Genomic DNA, 24,392 nt, shown 5'->3' on the forward strand with positions numbered 1-24,392 from the left:
CCGCCCGCGCTGCCGGCGCCGTGTGCGCGCGGCCGCTCCCGGCGCGACCCAGCGGGCACGGTGCGGGCGGGAGCGGCGGCGGTACCGGCCGGGGCTCGGCTGAGCCGCCCTGCCCACAGCTGCGGCCGATCCTCTGCCACAGGGGAAAGGACGGCACGGAATAAAGGCTGGCATGCCTTAAGCATGACTTAAGCAGCAGAGCTCAGAAAAATTCTCAGTGAAGGTGCTTGCTTCAGACTGGGACAGTCCTGCTCTGACCAGTCTGGTACAGACCAGCACGTGAGACATCTCTGGCAGCTTTTGGAGAAAAGACAAGGGTTCTTTTCCTCACCAAACTTTCCAGGTTACTTACTTGGTCTGTGTCCATGAGAGCCCACATTACACAGGCAGAGCACATACTTAACCCGGCTTTTGTTGGCCTTCCAAATTGTGCACAACCGTAATGCAATTTGCCTTTGAAATGAACCTGTTATTCTGAAGAGCTACTCAATATACAGAACCACCTCCCACAAAGCCACAGTGACAATTTGGATGCAGGACAGGAAGAGCAGGCTAAAACCCCAGAGTAAAAATTAACTGGTATTGGCAAAGCTGAACAAAGAAGCCTAAAAAGCTCTTCAGATACTGAGTACTACTCAACCCTAAGTTTATACCAAGTACTACCAGGTTCATCAAATGAGTTTTGTTTTTTGAAGTAGGCACTCTTAAAAAATATTAGACAATGAATATGTTTTGTCCATAAAATCACAACTCCAGACACTTAGGTTTCATAAAGCATTTAAACAGTTTATTTCTTAAGCCTACTTACTACTAAACAATTGAACTACTGCATTTGAACTACAGCAGAAAATTTGAGTGCAAAACTTATAGAACACTAACAAGGGATGAGCTCATCGGAACATGCAACACAACACAATTTAAGTCAGAGAGGCACTTACATTAACAGTAAAAGATAAAATCATAACTCTTTGAACATCATAGCAGCCTGCTTGGAATTGCATTTGACTGAGCTTTGTTGCTGTGAATAATACAGCTCATGCACAGGTTTGGATGTATGTTTTGTAAATTTAAAGTATTCACTGAATACTACCAACATATATACACTCATATACATAGTTCCAGAAGATTCAAAAGGCCGTGGCTTATTTCTGCTCATCCTTTGGAAGCGGTCTTCTGAAGAGCAGAATGTGTGGTTCTGCAGAAAGAAAATTGAACAAAGTGTCAGTTTGTCCAAATCGTGATTAAAGGGATTTCTTTAATCTTGAGCAATAGTCGAGGCTTAGTTTCAAATAAATAATTAAAAGCCTAAGTATGGCCCCAGGGGTAATATTAACAAACCAAGTATGCGGTACTCTTACAACAGTCAAGTTTTCATTTTTATACCCAATGCTGGCAGTATCATAAATTTAAGATCCTTACAGGAGGGAAGTGCTGGGAAAACAGAATATTTTATAATGCCTCTTTACATTAGGCTATTTCATAAACACTAACTTAGACTAACAAACTGCTGATACTGTCTGTTAGGCACATATCAAACACCAACAAAATCCACCTTGGCTAATACAGCCAGCTTACATTGTTAACAATCTTCTTAATTTTGAATGCCTTCAAAAAAGTCTAAAATATCAAAGGTGCCCAAATAAGGGAAACACTGGAAGGATATGCTAATTTCTTCACCTGATTCTTCAGAAACTTGGAACTTCATGCTGCTACAATTTATCAATCAACCTGTTACTTTTTAGTCAGAATTGTCAATGGTACAAACCTGGAATGGCTGTTGCCACAATACCAACATCCTAGTTAGTAAGGGTCTTAGGGCTTCACACCCCATTAACTGAAATACTGATTTTTCGTGAGGTGTGCTAGCTTTATGACTTAAAGATATGCGCTATATTAACTTTGGTTCAGTCACTGCACACTCATGTTATTTAAGAGCTCACAAAAAGCCTGTTTCTGTGGGCACAGGCACGAACAATCTCCAGTCTGATATTTGACTTTTTCGTTTATCTAATTCTGTTCAGATGTGCTCACCTGGCTCATGAATCATATAGTGAACCCAGCCAAGACTCTGCTGAACACCAAGTCGTCTCCACTCTTCTTCAGACATCAGATGAGATTTTGGCACTTGTTTTGAAAGTTCTCGTGGCAGCATCACATGTCTGTAGAGGTTTAATTATTAAACACACACACAAAATACTGCACACTAGAAAATTAGAACAGATCTGCACTGAAAGGCAGTTACCACGTTATGAATACTCACTTGGCCTATAAAGAAAACAAGAGTACTGAATCTTGACATGAATTTGATTATGAAACCCGTCCCAGAACCCAGTTTAAAATCACTTACGACTATTAAACCTTACATCTGTAAAGCAACTGCATACTGGGAGCCAAATTGTCTTCTAGTTCAGATTTAGACCCCCTCAGACTCCAATGACTATACACTCAGAAAAGCGTGCACCCCTGGCAACAGGCTGATATATCAGCTACTTGAAAAATAAGAACTTTGGACTTCTAAAGTATTTGTAATACCGCTTTCAAGTAAGTCTAGAATTAAACAGTTCCCCGTCGGCAGGGGACGACGCTGCCGCAATCTCTGCCACAATCCCTTCCCTGGAGCTAGCGCAGCGGGTACCGCCTCTCCGCCATCACCCTGTGGCCAGGGCTTGTGCTGGCCGCTCGCCAAGCAATCTACGCCAACCGGTAGCAGCATTCGGTCACTGATACCCTTCGTCCCGCCACGCGGAAACCCTCCATGGAGAGGCTCAGCACAGCCCCTTCCCTCTGGCCTTGCGCTCTCTCTGGCTCCATTCTCCCGGCGGAGCCGCCTCATTCTCTGAGAGCGGCCCACACACCTCAACCGAGGCGGCTGGCCGAGCTACCCTCCTATGGAACAGCTCTTCCTAATCCCTCCAGCTGGCCCTCCCGCACTCTCCTACAGCTTCTTACCGGTACTCGTACTGCTCGTCAGAGTACTTATCGGAATAGTAGATCTGCTTGTGGGCCATGGCGGACGGTAACACAGGCTGGAGCAGCGGCACTAACAGCAGCCTCTGGTTTCGCCCTCAGGAACGCCTCGCGCACTAACTGCCCCCTTCCGCGCCCCGCACCGTTTGAATCCAGCGGCTCGTCTCCCATTGGCTCTCGCCTGTGCCGGCCAATCGCGTGCCGCGCCGCCGCGCCTCACCCGAGCCCGCTGCCGCGTGACTCGCACGCTCGCCGCTCCTAACCAATCCTCGGCGGCCGCGGCGGGCGGGGGAGCGTTACGTAACGGGCGGTGGCGGCCGCACAGAGCGGCGGCGCGGGCACGAAGCTGGGAGGCGGGGCTAGCGGGGGGGAAGGGGCGCGGGCGCGGCTGATTGGCTAGCGGCGGCCGGGGCGGGTGCGGGCCCTTCAGCCTACGGCGGGGCGGCCGGAGCGGGTGCGGGCCCTTCAGCCTACGGCGGGGCGGCCGGGTGGCCGGGCTGCGGCTGCGGCTGCGGCACGCGGGTCAGGCATGCGCAGCTCGGCCTGTGTCTCAGCGCAATTGCTTTGCTCTGTTCCACTCGGCACGGCCCGGCCCGGCCCGACTTGGCTGGGCTCTGCTCAGTCCAGTCCCTGATGTTCAGGGGGCCTGCTTATTTCAGGGTAGCGAAAGAGTGATGCCTTCGTCCTTTTAACGGAGCGTCGTGTTCAGTCTAAAATGGTGCTGTCCCCTGGCTGCCGGGTAGCTGCTGTGGCGTCCTGGGGTGCAGCTGTCAGGAAAGGCCGCACCCCAGGACGCCACGGTCGTATTTGCTCAGGGTGAAAGCAGATAAAACGCGGTGTAGGTGTGCCCAGAGCAGGGTAGGAACTGCGGACGGCATTTCAGTTTGCAAACATCCTTACCGAGAAACAAACCTTGGAATGCTTCCCTGGGAGTACGTGCATAGCCGGCTGCCGGGGTTTGCTGAGAGGTGCTGCAACTCCCCCGATAAGCGTGCTGTTTCTGCCCTCTGGTTTGGGATAAGCACGGTGGGAACGTGGCCAGGAAGAGCGATCTCACGGTTGCTTTCATAGAATCGTGGAACCAGAGAGTGGTTGGAAGGGGCCTGAAAGATCTCGCAGTTCCAACCACCCACCGCGGATAGGGACACCTTTTTCCAGGTCAGGCTGCTCAGCTCCATCTCACCTGGCCGTGAACACGCCCCGGGATGGGGCATCCAGGCCGGCCCGGGCAGCCTGTTCAGTGCTAAACGCCCTTGCAGTAAATAGTTTATCGATGTCTAAACGTCCTCTCATGCTCCGTGCCCCCTGCTTGTGGTGTGCTCCTCTCCTTGCTGGGCCTCTGCAGAGAAAAGGAGATCAGTCTTTAAAGAAGTTTTTCCTTCCTTGCTGCTGCCAGAAACGTGGGTACTGTCTGTGGTTATGTAATGCATCTGTCTGAAAACAGTGCTGATGGAGGAAAAAAACCAACCAAATCCATGTGATGCATGACTGCTGATATACATGCGTGGGTAATAGGTATGATTTTTTTAGTAGCATTGTTTCTACTGGCACTGCAGCTTGCCTTACACAAAAAAAAGTTTAAGTGGTCTCACACCATGCAACCATTAAAACAAGTGCTTCTCATAATCTAGCAGTAATATCTTTTTCTAAATTTGACTATTAAGATTATGACTATTAATATTTGATTATCTTTCTATTGATTTACATATTAGAGCTTGTTGGGCACAGGTCATTTACAGGCAAAATGAAGTCCGTGTTTTGAGCTGGTGTAGCTAAGTGTGAAATTCATGTAACAAAGGAATATATATTTCAGTGTAATTGTAAAAGTACAAACCACCTGCAAGTTTTCTTAAGTTTTGGTTAGGTTGTTCCAAATAGAGAGGTTTGGAGTTTTTTAGTGTGATTTCAGGCAGTGCAACTGTTATTTTTCTATTCCTGAGACAGAATATACAAATTATTTCTGTTAGGAATATCATTGTGTAATAATGAAGAAAAAAGATTAAACCACCATGGGGTGCATGAAGGACATTTCCTCTCTGTGTCCTCTTTTATAAGCTTTCTGCTTTTCTTATGCATACTGAACGTCAGAGAAAATTGATCTTTATGTAAGGCTGTGTGTAAGCCTTTCTCCCTTGAGTTTGTTCAGAAGTGAAAGGGGACATCCTACTCTTGACCAACCTGTTAAAGAGTGAGGGAGAGAGCAGACATTGTTTTTGCAGACTTCAGCAAGGCTTTTGGCTCCAGGCTCTACCTTGAAAGAGAAGCAGTTCATGTGCAGACTGGGTGTGCAGACAATGACCTCAGGTGAATGGCCAGGCCCAGAGGATGGTGACACATGGCACAAGTCTAGTTGGAGGCCAATAAATGTCCCAGGGGTCAAAACCTGAGCCTGAGCCTTTTTAACATCTTCATTAATGACCTGCACAGTGGGGCAGAGTGTACTCCTGGCAAGTTTGCAGGTGACACCTAGCTGGGATGAGTAGCTGAGAAACCACAGGGTTGTGCTGCCAGGTTAAGGAACTGCAGAAACAGGCTGAGAGGAACTTCACGAAGTTGAGGGGAACAGGTGGAACAAGGTGAAGAGCAAAGTCCTGCCCCTGTGGCGAAGCAACCACAGGCATGTGGTGGGAACTCCCCAACTGGAGATGTGTTTTTCGGAAAAGGACTTGGGAATTCTGATGAACACTGAGCTGAATCTGGCCCAGCGCTGTGTCCTTCCAGTAAGGATGGCTAGTCGTGCCCTGGGTTGCTGTAGGATGAGTGTTGCCAGTAGGTTGAGGGAGGTCGTCCCGCCCCTCCAGAGAGCCCAAGTGAGGCCTCTTCTGGAGCAAGAGAAAGATGGAGCTGCTAGAGAGAGTTTAGTGAAGGGCTTTTGGGAACTTTTCTGGCCAAGGTGACCCTGAGGAGTGTTGAAAGTCTCTTTTCTCCAACCCAGCTGTCGAAGAAGGAGTCAGAAGTCTTTGGCTCGCGTTCTCAAGGTTGTTTATTATTTCTTATCTAAAAAAATTTTTGTTTGGCTTGCCAAGGTCTGTTCAGCAGGTTGTTCTGAGGCACACTGCCGTCCCCGGGCTGGTGTTGTTTTTTTATACTATAAACTACGTATTCGATATTTACAGTTATGTTCTAATACTTATCACTTATGTTAGACAGTGACTTTCTACTCTAAATCAATCTAAAAATGCTAGCATCACCAAGAAGATGGAGGCTAGGAAGAAGGACAGGACAATGCCCAAATTCTTCCATCTTGTTCCCTAGATCCCCGTAGTAAAATTCTTCAAAATTCCACCTTTCACCTTGTGATAACTACTGCTATGCTAGTTAATCTTTTGTGACTTGTAATTCTTCATATAAAGTTGGTAATTTGCTCTGTGGGTTGAGATCGAATTCCCAAGTGTCTTTGGCTTCCTGCCAGGGTCTCTGAGCCCCTGCCAGGATTTTGAGCCATCCAGGGCACTCAGAGAGATGTCCTGGGTTCTGACAAAGGGCTACAAAAATGAAAACCTGTGTGTGAAAACCTGAAGGCAGGATGCAAAGACCAGAACCAGGCTCATTGCAGTGGTTCCCAGTGAGAGGATCAGAGGCAGTGTGCACAAACTGAAACATGGGATGTTCCTTATGAACATCAGGAAGCCTTTTTTACTGTGAGGCAGATGGGACACTGGCAGAGAGCTGCTGGAGTCTCTAACTTTGAAGACCTTCCAAAGCCACCTGGACATGATTCTGGGCAATGGGCTGTAGGTGACCCTGCTTGAGCAGGGATGTCAGGCCACATGACCTCCAGAGGTCCAGCCTCAGACACGCTGTGTGAAACAGGCTCTTCATTGTCTACAGGATACTGCTACTCAAAAGGGCTGTGTCAGTCACATTGCAAAGAAGGAAATAAGCTGTTCTGTACAGTTTGGAGAGAACAAAAGTGCTTGAACTTTGTCGAGGCAGCTTTGTCTAGACCTAAGGAAACATTTCCTAGCAGTACATAATTTAAATGTCTTAGAACATTTCCGAAAAAAAGTGCTTTCTGCAATAATGTTTTAGGTCAAACCGATCCTGTCTCTGATCAGTGCTTTCTTTGAGGCCTGCTTTCTGTGGTTGTGTCCGTTATGCTTTCCCACTGTAAGTTTTGCAAATACAGAGTGTAGAACAAAAGTAATTTTTTTCTCTCCTGTGCTCTAGAATGACCTTTTAATTGTAAGTATTTCATATTCCAAGAAGTTAGTTTCTGGAATTAAGATTATAAAGTGGTGAATTGAATCCTCAGTCCAAAGATTCTGAACCAGGTCAGAAGTGAGTGAGACCACAAATACCCGTACTTACTAAAGAGAAAAGCTGCCGAGAAACTTTGTTATACACTTTTGCCTCAGCATTTTGAAGGTGTGTATTAAAGCATTTATGAAAGAAGTTTGCCATAGCACAGGCTAAAAAGTATTCCACATAGCCTTAGGGGTATAGGTTTGTTAGGAGAAATGTGAGCGAGCTGTGCAACTGGAATACAAGCTCTTGCTCAGAGACCTGTCTGATTAGGGTAGCAGCTGTGATTACATTGATGTTGAAACACAAGATATAAAATGGCAGAACACTAAGAGAGTATTCTTGAGCATCCCTCTCTCCTGTAGCTGTAACACAAGCACATATACAATGGAGCACTGGTATTCTGCACTCTGTATGTGAACAGCATGACTGTAGTCAGCATAGAGGCTCTCCAGAGCTAAAGGTGGACCATGAACTTCATTGTGGGGGATGATTTTGTGTCTCTAGACAGGAGCAGGTTTAAATCCTCTGTGTAACCTGTTTGCTTGTGCTAAGGCCATCCACAGAGATATGTGGGAAATGATAAAACTGTTACAATGAAGGGCCCAGGTGCACGTTAACTATTGCATATAGAGAGGTCAGGATGTAAGTTATGATATATGAAAATATTTTCTGTGCTTTTTGTCAGAAGGGGGAGATGAAAAATTTCCCATCTGTGCTGTGCATAGCAGTCTCTGATTAAAAGTCTCAGGAGATTTTCTTGCTTAGTTCTGTGAGATATTTTAAAAAAGTAAAGTTTTATGTACTTTTACTGTGCTTCAGTTTTCAAACCTGTCCTTATAAAACACTAATGTCAGGTGCTTGAAAGTATTTTTCTGAATAGAACAGCAAGATCAGAATCAAGGAACCTTTTGTACTCCTTCATGAGTCATAATCATATACACAATTAATAACTTTTGAGTAATTTGAATGTGAATCACATTCATAGCACATATAGATAAACTGTTATCTGTAATTTTATATTTTCAATGTTTCTTATGGAAGCAAGGCGTACACAATTGTACTTCTCATCAGTTTTAAACCTCAACTAACTTTTGAACCTATTGGCTCAAACTTAAGACAAATGCTGATAAATTATTGCAAGTTTCATGATAACAGGCAAGTAAATAGAGCAGAAGAACTCTGATGGGGGATGATGTTACAATAGCACCTTATTAGAGAATCTACATGGGACAAAAAGCTTTGCATAAATGCTTTAGGGGAAAGTATCTTTCAGCATTTGGCATACATGCCTTCTGAGATTGCAGAGCCACAAACCATGAGTCAATAGAAAACACGTCTCATTTAATTTTTATATTCAGTAAGGTAACTTTCTATTTTTTATTTATTTGCTGGCTTTATATAGTGTTTGCCTAGTATTCAGCAACACTAGTTCTCCCCAAAGCACTCTCAGACTGCTTGTATGTGTAATTTTAACAGTATTTGTCTCTGAAGTTTGATCTTCAGAATTTACCTCAATTTAGATAGTTAAATTTGAATTTATTACCTTACTTAATTTGAAGGACTTTATCATAAGTGTTTAGTTGTGTGCTAATTAATATTCCTTTAGTAGATGCAGAAGATGGATTATTTTTGTTTTGTTTTGGTTTGCACAAAATTGTGGAGAGACTAAAGAATGATGCTATGGTTTGATGGTCTAGCTGACTGTGATTCAAACAAAGTAAATGTTGAAAATAATCCAGTTGAATTGCTGAGGGTTGTCCCCTGAGACAGGATAAACTCCCTTGAAAAACAGAGCCAGTTTTGATGCATGCTCCATCCCATTCCTGTGCTGGTTCAAGAATTGCATTTTGAAGGTGTTCTTGAATAGGTTATTGAATAAATTATTCCCAAGTCATAGAAGTGCCCAGCTTGCAGGATGAGTATAGAAATACAGAATGTCTGTGATCCATTCAGATCATTGCAGAGGTTGGAGGCTAACGTTGATCTGTGTAATTTCACTGAGATTTAATTATCTCATTCTGCTTTTATGGATTTTCTTGTGGAAGTAGTGATCAGAATCTACTCAAAAAGACTACAGCTTAGATCTAAAAAGTGACACGGATGAACCTGGGGTGACACACCTGTGTCAGGTGACATGGACAGCCCAGCTGAAGTGCACCTGCACCAATGCACCCAGCATGGGTAACAAACCATGGAAGCCATTGGCAGCAGGAAGCTGTGACGTGGTTATCACCATGGGAATGTGGTGGGATGACTGGAGTGCTGCAGTGGATGGCGACAAGCTCCTCAGAAGGGACAGGTAAGGAAGGAGGGGCTGTGGGGTGGCTCTGTACACTGGGGAGGGTTTGGCTGCACAGGGCTCAGGGACAGTGGGGATAAGGCTGGGTGCCTGTGGGTTACAGTCAGAGGGATGGCCAACATGTCAGAGATCCTGCTGGGAGTCTGTCACAGACCACCCAGCCAGGATGAAGTGAAATATTCTATCAGTGGATGTTTCATGATCACTGGCCCTTGCTCTTGTGGGAGACTTTAACTTGCCAAATGTCTGCTGGAAACGCAGCAGTGGAGAGGAGACAGTCTAGGAGGTTCCTGCAGTGTGTGGAAGGTAAATTCCAGACACAGCTTATAAGGGAGCCTACCAGGGCATGCCCTGCCCAACCTGCTGTTCACAAACAGAGAAGGGCTGTGGGACATGTGGTGGTCAGGGACCATCTTGGGCACAGTGACCATGGAATGACAGAGTTTCTCTGTTCTTGGTGAAGTAAAGAAGGGATCAACAGAACCTCTACCTTGGACTTCCAGAGGGCAGACTTCGGCCTGTTCAGGACACTGCTTCAGAGAGTCCCTCAGGAAACTGCCCTTAAAAACAAAGGGTTTCAGGAAGGCTGGACATGCATTAAGAAGGAAGTCATAAAGGTGCAGGAGCAGGCCATCCCTATTTGCTAAAAGTAAGCTTGCAGAGAAGATCAGCCCGACTGAAAAAGAAACTTCCACTGGAACTCATGGAATAAAAGAGATTTTATATCCTTTGGAAGATGGGGCAGGCAACTCAGAGAGAGTACAGCAATGTTGTTAGGTCATGTAGAAAGAAAATTAGAAAGGCAAAACCTCATCTAAAACTCATTCTGGCCAGTGCTGTGAAAGATAATAAAAACTGTTCTTATAAATACATTAAAAAACTAAAAGAGACCCAAGGAAAATCTTCATCATTTATTTGATATGGGGGAAAAAGTTGTCACCAAGGATGAGGAAAAGGCTGGGTTGCTTGATGCCATCTTGGTCTCATTATTAACAGAAAGCCCAGTTATCCTCAGGGCAGCCAGCCCCCTGAGCTGGCAGACAGGGATGGGGAGCAGATTAGACCCCGTGCAGTCCAGGAGGAAGCAGTTAATGACCTGCTGTGCCCCTTGGACACTCACAGGTGCATGGGACTGGATGGGATTCTCCAAGTACTGAGGGAAGGCAGGAAGAGCTCACCAAGCCGCTCACCATCATTCATCTTCAGTCCTGGTTAACCAGGGGGGTCCCACACAACTGGAGGCTGGTCAGTGTGATGCCCTTCTACAGGAAGGGTTGGAAGGAGGATCCAGGGAATACAGGCCAAGGAAGGTTATGAAACAGATTATCTTGAGTGCCATCCCACAGCACATAGACAGCTAGGGGATTGGGCCCACTCAGTGTGCATTTAGGAAAGGAAAGTCTTGCTTGACCAATCTCATCTCCTTTTATGACCAGGTGACCTGCCCAGTGGATGAGAGAAAGGCTCTGGATGTTGTCTACCTGGGCTTCAGCAAAGCCTTTGATACTGTCTGCCAGAGCATTCTCCAGGAGAATCTGGCAGCCCATGGCTTGGACGAGGTCTCTGTTTGCTGAGTTAAAGCAAAGACTGAACCTAGAGAGTGGTGGTGAATGGAGTAACACCCAGCTGGTGGCCTGCCACTTAGTGGGGTACCCCAGGTTTCAGTATTGGTGCATCTCCTATTTAACATCAATTATCTGGATGAGGGGATTGAATGCACCCTTGGTAAGTTTGTAGATGACACCAAAGTGGGCAGGTGAGTTGATCTTCTGGAGGATAGGAAGGCTCTGCAGAGAGATCTGGACAGGCTGGATTGATAGGCAGAGGCCAGTTCCATGAGGTTCAGCGAGGTGAAGTGATGGGTCCTTGTGTCACAACTCTAGGCAGTGCTGCTGGCTGGAGTCAGAGTGGCTGGAAAGCAGCTCAGTGGAAAAGGATCTGGGGGGTGCTGGTTGACAGTGGCTGAACATGAGCCAGCTGTGCCCAGGTGGACAAGGAGGGCAGTGGCATCCTGGCCTATGGCCAGCAATAGTGTGACCAGCAGGACCAGGGCAATGATTGTTCCCCTGAACTCAGCGCTGGTGAGGCTATACCGTAAATTGTGTGTTCAGTTCTGGGCCCCTCACTGCAAGAAGGACATGAAGTGCTGGAGCATGTTCAGGGAAGGGCAGTGGAGCTAATGAAGGGTCTGAAGCGCAAGTCCTGTGAGGAGCAGCTGAGGGAGCTGGGGTTGTTTAGCCTGAAGGTTCAGGGAAGGCCTTATTCTTCTCTAGAACTGCTTTACACGAAGGTGTGACTATCTCAGGGTCAGCCTCTTCTCCCAGGAAACCAGTGACAGGAAAAGAGGACATAGGCTCATCGTGTGCCAAGTGAGGTTCAGGTTGGACATCATTAAGAATTTGAAAAGGGCTATTGAGCCATTAGGATGCTCTGCCCAGGGATGAATCATTAAAACTGAAAATCACGGGCAAAGACTCTTGTCCTAGGGTGACGCTATGATGTTGTGTGTTCTGTTTTTGCTGGATATTATGTTCTGTGCCTTCAAGACTGGCTCTGAAGGAGAGGAGTTTTGTTTTGGTTCGTTATCAGTTATCAGCCTACTCCCCCACAGCTGGCAGGACACAGATGGGGCAGTACATAGTGCGGCTTGTGCTTTTTGCTTGGCTTTTTGCATTGCTCTTGCTTCTGCTTTGCTCCTGCTTTGCTCTTGCTTTTTGCTTCTGCTCATTAGTTAGTTTACTTAAGCAGTCCAAATTTTCCCTGGACTGTTTTCCTTTCCCTTTTTTCAGAACCACTCAAGCCTGCTCAGGACTGGGACCTGGGAAACACAGAGTTTGCGCTTTGTTGCTGCCGCAACATTCCCAGTGCCAGAGGGACTGACAAGAGAGCGACCACCCCCAGGAGAGACTTTTCTGTGTTTGCCATGTTTTTCAGAGCAGTGAAAGAGTGTTGTCATGTCGAAGAAGGGAGAGGCGACACCAGATGGTCATCAGCAAACTCTCAATTTATTGATAATCATACACTTGGTTAAATACAATACTTAATTAGCTCATACATAGTGCAAAACTGTAGCTCATCATTGGTTAATGTGTTATTTGCGTCATTACATCATCTTAAGGTCTCTTCTGCATTTTTGCGGTTTTAGAGCTAACTCTCAGTCCCTAATTCTGCAACTTATTGATACAGTCTTACCGAGACTTCCCCTTCTGAAGGACACCCTATCCTTCAAGATATCATTAGCCTCCTTTCCCATCTAGTTTTATCAGGCCAATTTGACTATGTCCTTTCTCATCAAGCCATTCCTGCACAAAACTCTCCACATTGTCATCTGGTATTGTTCATTCTGTGTGCTGGGGGTGCTTTGCCTGTTAAATAAACAGGTTCTTTCCACTTCTCTCCAAGGAATCTTCCTCGAACCGGTTGAGGGGAGGGGCCGTGTGGGTTTGCTTTCTGGAGGGGCCCCCTTTGGAGGTTTTCTCCCAAATTTGCCCTCAACCAGGACAACTCTCTAACTAGTTAAAGTTAGAAAGTGGTATGTTTATTATGCCAGCGAGTGGCATGGGGGTCATTCCCAAAATGCGTGACCGTCCCACACAAGGATTTTTGCCTTCTTTTTATTTCCCAAAATAATACATATGCACGACTCCAGCATCTCCCATTCCCGCTTTGTATTAAAATGAGGTTATTGGTCCTTCATGCATGCACAGTTCTTCTTTTGAATTGGGTTAGTGGTCTCCAGTTGGGACAGGGGTCCCAGCGATGAAGTCAGGAAGGTCTTTGTCAGGTCTCTGTGACCCTCTGGCACGATCCAAGGCCCTTTGCTTCATGATGGATTAACACAGAGTCCAGGTGCTGGGCATTGTTCTACTGGTTTCAATATGTTCCTATAATGGTTCACTTGCTGCGCTTCCTTCTATAAATAAGCTCATAATATAACAATTAGCTTACGCATCTAATAATCATTAACTTATCATTGGTATATATAACTTCAGTATGAATTGGTTCTAACTCTCAGCTAAAGTCTTAAATTTTTAAAATCATAATTCAGGGAGGTAGTGAAGTCACCAACCCTGGAGCAGTTTGAGAAAAAACTGTACATGGTGCTTTGTTCTGTGGTTTAGTTGACAACATCAACTTCTGTCAAAGGTCAGCCTCAATGATCTTGAAGGTCTTTTCCAACCTTAATGGTTCTATGATTCAATTCCCCTGTTAAACAAAATCAATAATGCAGAATTTAGCAGATGATTTCCATAGCAACCAATGCTCATAAAACACATTCAGGATGATACTGTATAATAACTGGAGAATCAAGCAGAAGAAGATTCTTGAGGCACAGTCCTGCTCAGATTTTTTGTGGATATTGCACGGAGTGCAACATGACAGTGTCTTAGAATGGATCAAGGGCAAAAAATCTGTAGTGGAGGGTTCTTCAGTTACTGGATATTTTTCATACAGTGTTTAAATACTTTAAGTAAGGTTTTATTTAAACATGGCTATGTCAGTGCTGTCAGTATCAAAAAAGATGCTTTCAGCCAAACTTATTTTTGCAGCTTTCTCTAGTGGTTACCTTCTGTAATGGAAGAATGTAAGAATTGGAAGAGTATTGTGATGACATATTCCTAGTTTAGTCTAGTTTCTTGAGGGATTTTGTTGCCCATATGGATTTTTGCTTCATGAATTTTCAGGTCATCTTTGGGCCAAAAGTCTTCCCTCCACAGTATCTTGTTGCAAGGAGTTCCATGGCTGAACAGGTTCCTTTATGAGAAGAGGTATTTTTTAAATTTATGTTAAATCTGCAACATGCTGGGTTTTACACTGAAAAGGCCTGTGAATGTTTATTCATTGGTCTAGATGTTTGTAGTTCCAAGAGACAGGGTATATATCCTACAGGATTATAGGCTAAGATTTTGATTTTGAGCACAATGCATTGATATTTCCCCACTTCTCTTACATAAATATTGCTCATTGACTTCTGTGAAGTTACTCAAATGTTTAAAATGTATCACTTATAAATTTTGTGCATACACAGGAGTGAAAGTGTTTGTGAGCTGAAAATACATCTGTTTGGAAGTATTATAAAAGTTCCTTAAGTGTTGTTTAGTTAAAGTGGTAAAAGATGACAGAATACAAATGAAATCAAATGTAATCTGAGTAAAGTGTATACATACAAATATTTTTTCTTATGGTTATTGTTACAATTTAAGGTTTAAAATAGCCACTGGAGGGCTCACTGATCTTATGGTAAATGACAAGCTTATTTCAAAGCTGGTACTTGTGGGTTTTGGTTAAGGCAGTATTAATAGGTGTGCTCCCATTTGAAGAAGACTAGATGATAACAGAATTTTTGAAGATAAAGCATAGGGAACATCTACATTTTCATGTCAAAGAATAGCAATTCTTATGCTTGTTACCTCTGTCACAGTGTGGGAACATTTACAAAGGTTTGGAAGGCAGGAGGATGTAGATGCCATAAAATGAACATAAAGGACCAGAGTTCCCACTCTCTTACCATAAAAAATGTAACATTTCTTCCTGTCAAACAGCAGGGTTTCCCCATTTTGAGGAGCCACCTACACGTGACAAATTTTCCCTTCCCTTCTCCATTGTGTGTGGCACCAAAGCTTCAGTGATGAGTCAGGCCTAGACTGTGGTCTTTTTGGACCACTGGTAGAACTGGGATCAAATGCAACACATTTAATTGGTGTCAGTTTCTCCTGGCATTTTGAATCAAGCCTTTATTTAATTTGAGTTAAACATGACTTAGGTTTCAGAGACTTTGGGAACAATTAGTTCTGCTTACATACAATAATATTTTTGTATTTTCCCAAACCTGAATCTTTCCTTTGTCTCTTTGAGTTTTAAGTATCCTTCTTGGATATATACTGTGTTGTCCTATCACTGATACAATGAATGGAACTAAATGATTTATATTTATTATGTGCAGCTTCCTTAAGTTCACAGCAGTACTCACCACTTTTCTGTGGGATATACATGTGCTCTATGAAGTACACAGTTCCTGAAGTGATTTTGCCAGTCATTTGTGGTTATCTTATTCCTTCTGTTCCTGTGGGAATATATTATACCAGAATTTCACTCAGTATGTTGCTTTACTTTAAGGAAACTCATATAATTTGTTGTTCTCCAGTGATCATTTTCAACCTATTTCAAAATATTTGCCTTGCACTGAGTAGCTGTTGGAATTCTTTCCCATGATTTTGGATCTTGCATTTTGCAAACTACTTCTATATATTTTTTTTCCCTGCTTATATATGTCCACTTTGAGTGTTCCTCGTCACTCCCCTCTTCCTTTATTTTAGATACTAACAAGTCATCTATTACAGGGGATACACAAAATTTTGATTTTGTCCTGGCAGGTAAACCTCTTTTATAATTCATAGTTAAGTATATTGATATTAAGTAAATATTAAGTATTTTTTGTTTCTTAGTTCTCAACACATCTTCCTTCCACCCTCCATCAGCTTTTAATTATTCATGTAAAGAAAAACATCCATCAGTTAAAGTCTTCACTTATACATTATCATGCAGTAGCTATACAGAAAATAATTTACCAGCTATAAGGTAGATGGGAAGAAGATCCTACCTGGAAATACATTTTGTCTGAATCTGTCTTACCTTCTCAGACTAAAGACATTTGTCAAATTCACTTCTGCGTTTCATTCAGGACATGTGTACATGGGGCCATCCTACAAATTTGATATGAAACAAGCCTTTTTCAGATGACTTCACCTCTAAACATGGCATATATTGGAAATATGCTTAGTTTGAAATGTTTTCCTGTTTTTACAGATGTATCCCTTTATGTAATGAATGGATTGCCTCTGCCCTAAACTATAAGTTTTCCTAAGAATAACCTTGACTGAAGTCTTCCTTGGCTGTAGTTGAATATTAGGTCACTACGTGCATACATTTGTAGGCTTACCTTTTAAAAAAAAGGAAAAAATCAGCCAATTCACAGAAGAGAAATAGGCAAACTGATTCATCTTGCTTTACAGGTATTAAAACTTAATGCCTTTTTGTGTTTTTGGTGGAATATTAGTGGTGTTGTCATGGATATCCTGTTTTGCCATCTTGCAGATGTGCTAAAAATGGGATTTTCACTTCCCACCTCTTAACTATTCATATGAACTTGCTTAAAATCAGTGAAAATCTTTAGCCATGTCAGCAGATGTTGGACTAAGATGTAAGGAAATAATAGAATCTCAGCACATGTTTTATTTCACAATATTTTTCAGTTATTTTTACATCTCATTTCACTGTTGAAAATTGGATGCATGTTGTGTACTTTCCCTCATGCTGGGGCACACCAAACTGCAAGCTTCTGCTGGCTTAGTCTGGTAGTGCAGCTCCTGCACCCTGGTGCTCCTCCCAGGAGCCTGTCATTGTTGTAAGAGAGGTGTGCAGGCTCAAAATATTAGGCCTCAGGGCTACCGTTTTTTTGAAAATAATTTTTTAAAACTTTTGTTTTGGGGCATAATCTTGTAATCAGAGGTTCAAAGTATGGACTGAGTGCATATTTGGAAACCATTCCTGTATACAGTGGTGCTTTTATTGTGGTCTGTGAGTCATGGGAATGTGCCTCCCTTTGGGTGGACTTGGCTGTGGTGGCTGAGTCAGTGCTGCTGCTGGTGACCCCTTCCCACTGGTGACAGTGGTGGGAAGAGGCTCCCAGAGCGCACCATGGGGAGAATGGCCTGCCAGAACTGCTTTAAGCTTGCTCTTGCCTGAGCTGCCATTCCCTCTGTGTCACAGGCATGCTTGCGACTGGCCCAAGACCCTAAACCTGCTGTCTGTGTCACCACACTGGACTCCCAGCACTCCTTCCCATAGGGAGCCACTGGTCCTTGCTTTTCACTGACACTAACCTTTTCCAGCTGTATCTTAGAACTGTCCTGTCTGTAATATCTCCTTTTTTTTTTTTGTTTTACTGTAAATTCAAACCCTGCAAGAACTTTTTACCAGCTTTGAGAGGGAGCTGGAGGGATTTCAACTTCCCTTCTCCCCCACCCTATTTTCCAACTCAACCTCCCTTTTGTGATGCTGGAATCACCTGCATTTCTGGCACAGCACAGAGCTAGAGCCTCATGACTCTTGCTTCAGGCTCAGGACAAAGGTTATATGATGCACTGGTTCTCAAAATACTGCTGGTAGTTCACATTTCATGAATTCTCTATTTAAAAAAAACCCCAAAAACCAAAAAATAACCCAAACAAACCAAAGACCCTTCAGTTGTTGTTGGCCATGTTGATTTTAATTTTAGATGAAACATTAAAGGCTGTGGGAAACAATAGCTTGATTATTTGTGAAGACACAAAAACCCACTGTTAATTTGTCTCTTTACATGTCTTCTGGAATGAGGTACTTAGTAACATAACCACTGTAGTGCAAGCGTTTGACAGGTGGAGGGGTGGGGATGTGTAAACTTGATTCACATTTTCAACTGAATATGCCCTGTGGAACTGTGTGTATATCTGTGCCCGTGGGATGTGCCTGCCAGAATGCATCCTGGGCTCTCCATTCCTGTATGGCGCAGAGCAAGGACTGGCCAAAATGTGTCATAAATTTGTCTTCTGTGGAAATGACAGTGGGTGTGGAAATGGCAGACACATTTTTACTGAACTGTGATTTGCAACAGTTGGTGTACTCATAAAAAACTGGTCAGAGCTTCCCCTTTCGGGCTCTTCATAATTACCTTATTTATTTATCTCACATAAGGTAAATAAAGTACCTTATAAATTGATCTATTAAGATCATTGGTAAGTCTTTGGTATATGTATCTTTCTAGTAGAGTATAACTTTACTATCAAATCGTGCAGCTCTGTACAGAAAGAACTGGGTTAGGTGTTGTAACTGCTCTTGGTTTTCAACTGCAGTAGGGTAAGGCTATAAATCTGGAACAGTACTTTTTAAAGAAGCCATAAAATGTATACAGCTTTGAGAATGTACTTTGGTTTTGGACTTAAAAATATGTTTTGGGAAAATGCAAGAAATAAAAGTGGGAATAAGGGGGGTATGTTTCAGGACACTGAATAATTGTTGCTTGAGATGAAGTCACCTTATTTTTTTGGCTCAGTGTTACACAGTGTGCTTACAAAAATTACTCTGCTTTGGGTAGGCAGTGTTATGCTTGGAGTTGGTGTCGTGACAGATAGGAAACATTTCATTTCATTTAAGAAGAAGGATTTCAGAGGCTTTGTGTTGTGAGTTCTACCATTTTTTACATATGCATAATGCAAAACAAATCTGAAATTAGGCCCATTGGAAATATGCTGTGTTATTACTATTATATATTACTATTATGTGTGGGATGGGTTTGCAATTGAAAGAAAATTAAATAATAAGTGTGAAGTCAGACTCATTATCCTGCCTGAGATGGAGTTCTTTCTCCGTAGGCTCCAGCTGGCAGAAGTGTGCAAGCATAGTATGGATTTAGATGTGTGCTTTTTCTTGTGAGATGAAAGGCTGCCTATGGGATTAGTGCTTTGGCTTGATCATGCTGTTTTCCACTCCTTGATATCAGCTACTAATCTGTGCTGCTGCAAGGGAGCCCCCAGTGAAGATAAGGGTTAGTTTGATTTTTAAGGGTACAAGAGGAGACTAAACAGTGTAGCTGGTCATCCAGGTCTTTGATTACAGACGTGGACTCTCATAAAGACAAAACCAGTGGGTGCTTTTGAATTTTCAACCTGTTGTCCCTCAAAATTAATCTGTATGTGTATAATTTGTTTTTTGGTGACATTGATCATTGATGTCAGTAGATGGATGCTATGTAGTGAAGTTTAGACTTCAAAATTGCCAGTTCATACTTGGAGAGCATTTGAATTGTATGTTAAACCACAACATATGTTGCATATGTGAAATACCAAATTTCTTTTCAATAGGGACGCCTTTCCCACTCTCTGTGTATTATAATTTCTTAATGTAAAATATATATATATAATTAACAAGTCTATGAAATCTGAAAATAGTATCTCTGGATACTAGCACAGTATCTCTGGAGTATTTTTCTGACATTATTGTGCATTTTTAAATGTCTTAGTTATGCCTGAGGAGTCTGAAAACTTTCTTCAGTATGTCTTATAGCAAGCGTTACCATGGTACCTTTTAACATTTTTTCAATCAGCATATGGAACCACAAGAAAAAATACTTGAGAGAAGAATTTTGGAATGGCATAATGCTAAAATAAACCTGTTATAAAAAAATGTTCCATATGATTGACGATAAATTAAAGGAAACAGTCCTGTAGTGTATCATCTGTTAGTTAAACATGTGCTCTCATTTATCTAATCAGTACATAACCAAAGCCAATTACTACAAATTAGCCACAACAAATGACAGCCTTTAATTAACTTGAAGCTATATCCCCTTATTTAAGTCTTCAATCCAATATCTGGAAAAGTGGAAAAAATTAACCTTCAGGATGTTCAATATTGTGCTTTCTCAAAAGGTAAAATTAAAATGGAGACACTGGACTGAAGGTAGGAATTAGGAATGTGGCAGTTTTAACATTGTCATAGGACTAGTTTGCCAATGCAGTCAGCTCCTTCCTGAAAATGTGGTGGGATGCAAGAAGGAAAAGGTCTTCCTGAATGCTATTAAGTGGTAGCAAGGTTCCTGACAGATCAGTTGAAGACTGATAGAGTTGCTTAAAAATCCATAGTTCATCCATATTTTCTGAAACACATATTCCTCATGACTGCCAAAATATAGCACTTTGCCCTCCTTCAGAGTACCTTACAAAATGTGAGTTTTGTGAATCTTCCAGGAGATAAGTTAGGTGGTAAGGCTTTAAATATGTTTAAATATGTTGCTTTTTTAAAAAAGTCAGTCATGTGACTGAGCTTTTATAAATACAACATGTTAGTTGAAGACATATGGTTTTATCAGTAGGGAATGTTTTGTATATTCCAGTTTCAACTTGTTACAGGATAAGGATGTGTTTTGCTCCAACTGTTGTTCAAGATGAAGTTTTTAAAGAGTATAAATTGCAGTATGGATTGTACAATCCAGCAACCAAATGTTGAACCTACTATGGCAATTCAAAGTACAGGAGAATTTGCACAGTAAGAGTATCAAATTATTTTTGCCCTTGTGTTTGCCTCACTTTTATGATGACCAAAATATAGAAGATAAGAGCCTGAAGCTTAATTTAAAGTCAGCAGTTCTTCAACATGCATTTTGGTGCTGTCAGAGTTCTTCCTGCTGCATGAAGCAGATCCAAAGGAAGAAGCTGGGTGTTTTGCAACAATGCAAATGTAAATACGTAAGTGTACCTCAGATTTTAAAATGCAGAAATGTTTGCTTGAACCTTACTTTCCTTGGTGATTTGTTTTACATGAAAGTGCTGTTGCATTGGCTATTATGCTGTATATCTTCTGTGAATGAACAGAAAATGTCAGTATTTAGGGTGACATCTTTGGAAGCATTAAATGCATATGCAAGCACTTTAAAATGGCAGAATATAATTAGAGCTGTGAGTTTGACAGTAATTACTACAAAATTACAATATTTTTCACTGTGCAGAAGGCAAAACTAAATGAAATGGATGTGTTAGCATCTGGTAAGTGTGAACATAGTTTCTTTGAGATGGTTGAATGTCATATTTGTGGCACTCTGAGTGAGATCTATGTCTGATTGTTCCTTACCATTCAATTGTTGCATCTCAATCTGCCCTGTTTATAATTGGAGAATGCCTCTTTCTGCAGCTTGAAAATATGAGTGGGGAGGAGGTCAAGTTCTCTTTAGTCATTCAATCAGGAGTGCTCCAGTGCAATCACACATGCAACCATACTCTCAGGACCTATTAGTTGGGAAGGCAACTGTCTAGTACTTTCCCAGTGCAAATAATTGCCAGGGACAGAAAAGGCTTTTTGAATGAAATTTTCCTCCTCCTTTTAAAATCAGGGAAAACACAGCTTTAATTCTGTTCCTGCAGATACTGTGTTCTCCTGTTCTACGCAGTACTGAGTAGAGTATTAAGTCCCAGTTTTGGTGCATGTATGAAATATTAGCATACTCTTCCTAGTGTTGAAAGAAGATTCATGATTTGAGACTGATTATATGCATAAATTTCTTGCATTCTTAGATGTCAGTGAATTTCTCTCAATGGTATGCTAAAGAGTATGTGCACATCATAAGGGTGAATAAGAATATGTTTGTTTTTTGGCCTATAGGTTGAAACGTGCATTTACCTTCCTCATGACTTTCTGTACATTCCAGGTATCCTTTCAAGAGGGTTTAGCTGCATGGGATTTTCTTTGAGTGCAAAGTCTCTATGGTGTTTTTTTTGCATGGGTTGTTTTTGGTTTTGTGTGTGTGGGTGTTTCCTTTTTTTCTTTCTGTTTTCATGCAGTGTCTTTTACACTGTTATTATTGTGCATGGCATATGTCACTGAAATAAGAGTAATGAAGATAATGAGAATTAGAAAGAAGATAATGGTAGCAGGATTTCAGTTTAGTTTTAAATTAATCTAGACATTTTGTTTTGCTGAGTTTAAAACAAGCCTTATAAAGCAGGTGAGAAAAAGTCCTGTAATCTTGCACTATTTTCATATTATTAATTAATGGGCTTCACTGAACTTAACTGACTCCTTAAAAACATTGTAAATTAGAGAAGCATGCATTTACTTGGTTCCCATCTTTGTATTAGATAATTCTAGAAAGCATATCCTATCCTAGGAAATAGTGAACAGTAGAAGTTTCATAAGAGAACTGAAATATCATTCCATTTTATAATTGCATTAAATGTATTTTTTAAAAATTAATTTATTCATTTATGTATTACTTCACATCCAAAAGTTTTGCTTTCTTCTCACAATGTAAGTAAGAAAATACAGTACCTCTTCTGCGGTATTTATAATAATGTTTATAGTATCTGTATACATCCACAGTTAGTTCTGGTAAATGTGGTGGGGCCCTGCACAGGTTAAAAACAAGGTCTGCTGCATGACTGATTGTACAGGTCCCTCTCAGATTCTCATAAGATGTAATAAAGAAGGAGAAGTTTCATGGGGTTTTTTTTCCCCAAAATGAAAGCAGTATATTGCATGTATGACAAATACTTTATTATGCAAGGCAAATACCTGGAGGATTTTATGTATGGACTTTCTAGAATATCGAAACTGGTAATGAGGAAGGCTCTACAGATAGATTTCTGAGTGTCTATGATGGCAAGTCGAACTGAAACTGTAGGAATAATTTTTTTTAATCTCAGGATATATGTCCTTTTGGTTTTTTAAAATTTTTCGGAAACAAATGTTTTAATAAGTATGTATTCAAACTTAGTAATCAGAAGATGATTATATATAAAGACATTTAAAATTCAAGTAGGTTTGAGTTTGTTGGGTTTTTTTCCCCCACATTTCCTGTGTTCTATTTTTGCAGTTGCAGCCTATGTTTCTGCCTTGATTTAGTCAACTATATTTGGTTTGAAAAATGTATCATTACATTATGTACACTGACTACATGGTTTCCTGTGTTCATATTTTTAAGTTGTTGAAATGCAAAAGGCAATAAATGCCCTTACTTTTCCTATTATCATTTTCCAGTACTTACTGTTTCATCCTGTAAAATTGTTTAACTGTGAATGTCAACACATTCTTTATGACAGATTTTGCTTTTTTGGAGTGAAATTGATAAATAATGATACCTTCCCAGACTTCCAGCAGAGGTTTTGGCTGTGAGAATAGAAAATTATTGAACACTGATCAAAGTATTTGGGAGCTAAGGGTAATTTTAAAGTAATCTAAACCATTAGGTGGACAAGTTATTCATTCACTTGTAGTTATAAAAATAACCCAACACTGTTGTGCTACTATCTTAGAGAATAGGTTTTGCTTATTTGCTACCTAAGGAAACAAGAGGAGAAAGGAGGAAGGATTATCTGTTTAGAAAGATAATAAAGAGTGAAAGAATGATGATTAAAAGGCCAGCAAGTTGCTGTTCACCGAAGTAGCTATTGAGGAGATTGAATAAGGGGAGAAAGTATACAGCTTATTTAATGATTAGATGGCATTTGTTTGTTCTGAACAATATTCAAACATTTGATCTGCTAATAAGCAGATAGCTTCAGTCTGAATACTGAACAGACATTCACTAAATGTAATTCAGCTGCAGTAAAACCCTTTATCACTATTTTTCCGTAGCCTGTAGAGAGAGTTTAGGATGACTTGGTTTCTAACTTTAGCGCCTCCACTAAGTGTCTAAAATTAGGTGGGTTGAAAATGAATTTTGGGAACATGCCACTCAGTGGAAAAATTAGCTTTGAACCTGGAAACTCCCACCTGCAATCTGCATATTAACGTGTCAGAAACATGTGCTATATATGGGCGGGATTAAAACAGTTGTGCTGTTTATGGACACATTGCATTCCTGCTGAGATTCCATAATCATACTTGAGATAGCTTTCTGTGGCTGTTTTAAACACATTGAATTCTCATTGGCATATCTGAACTTTACAAGCAAACATTCATAAATTTCATTCACCATCTTTATTTGTTGCTCAGAAAATGCTTATGTTGGTCTACCTCTTGATATCTAGGAACTGAATTTTCACAAATACCACAAATGACAATAATGAATTATAAAAGCCATATGATCTTAGCCAGTTTTTAAAAATTGAAAGTCTTTATTTTTCTTTTTTTAAAATCTATGTCATGAACATTGAGAGAATATTCTTTCCATAAAATATGCAGTCAAAAAATCTGTCTCACAGCAGTATCAGCAATGCCCTTTTCCCAAGTATTTTACCTTTCCTGAGCTAAGCCCTGAAATGAACCTATCATGGATATGACCAGCATTTTATGACCTGGCCATGATAAATGGAGAATTAGTCCTGTGTTACTCTTCTATTCAGTTAAT

At 41.6% G+C, this 24,392-nt stretch overlaps 1 protein-coding gene across 3 annotated transcripts; it reads right to left on the reverse strand.

Annotated features, from left to right (window-relative positions):
* Window positions 1–765: 765 nt before the first annotated feature.
* Window positions 766–4,451, reverse strand: CKS2 (CDC28 protein kinase regulatory subunit 2). 3 transcript variants are annotated; one of them, XM_041398460.1, is made up of 3 exons: window positions 3,880–4,451; window positions 2,032–2,159; window positions 766–1,195 (listed from the first exon to the last, which is right to left on the reverse strand). In XM_041398460.1, the coding sequence occupies exons 1-3, from the start codon at window positions 4,179–4,181 to the stop codon at window positions 1,143–1,145; spliced, it is 483 nt and encodes a 160-aa protein (XP_041254394.1). In that variant the 5' UTR covers window positions 4,182–4,451; the 3' UTR covers window positions 766–1,142. The 3 variants fall into 3 exon arrangements, with proteins under 3 accessions (XP_041254394.1, XP_041254393.1, XP_041254395.1); XM_041398459.1 differs by having other exon boundaries at window positions 3,868–4,451; XM_041398461.1 differs by lacking the exon at window positions 3,880–4,451 and adding an exon at window positions 2,950–3,130.
* Between the last annotated feature and the right edge of the window lie 19,941 nt (window positions 4,452–24,392).

The sequence above is a fragment of the Onychostruthus taczanowskii genome, unplaced genomic scaffold, assembly GCF_017590055.1.
Source record: "Onychostruthus taczanowskii isolate IOZ18803 unplaced genomic scaffold, ASM1759005v1 scaffold149, whole genome shotgun sequence".
In the NCBI taxonomy this organism is placed as follows: Eukaryota; Metazoa; Chordata; class Aves; order Passeriformes; family Passeridae; genus Onychostruthus; species Onychostruthus taczanowskii.

What these genes read in the sequence shown, in the direction of transcription:
- CKS2 (XM_041398459.1), bottom strand. Translation starts at nt 4,181, where the DNA reads ATGCCCCATCCCGGGGCGTGTTCACGGCCAGGTGAGATGGAGCTGAGC. An exon ending in ATTCCAAGGTTTGTTTCTCG is followed by an intron (nt 2,160 to 3,867) that starts GTAAGGATGTTT and finishes AAACCTCTACAG; the next exon opens with ACATGTGATGCTGCCACGAG. An exon ending in CTATATGATTCATGAGCCAG is followed by an intron (nt 1,196 to 2,031) that starts GTGAGCACATCT and finishes TTCTTTCTGCAG; the next exon opens with AACCACACATTCTGCTCTTC.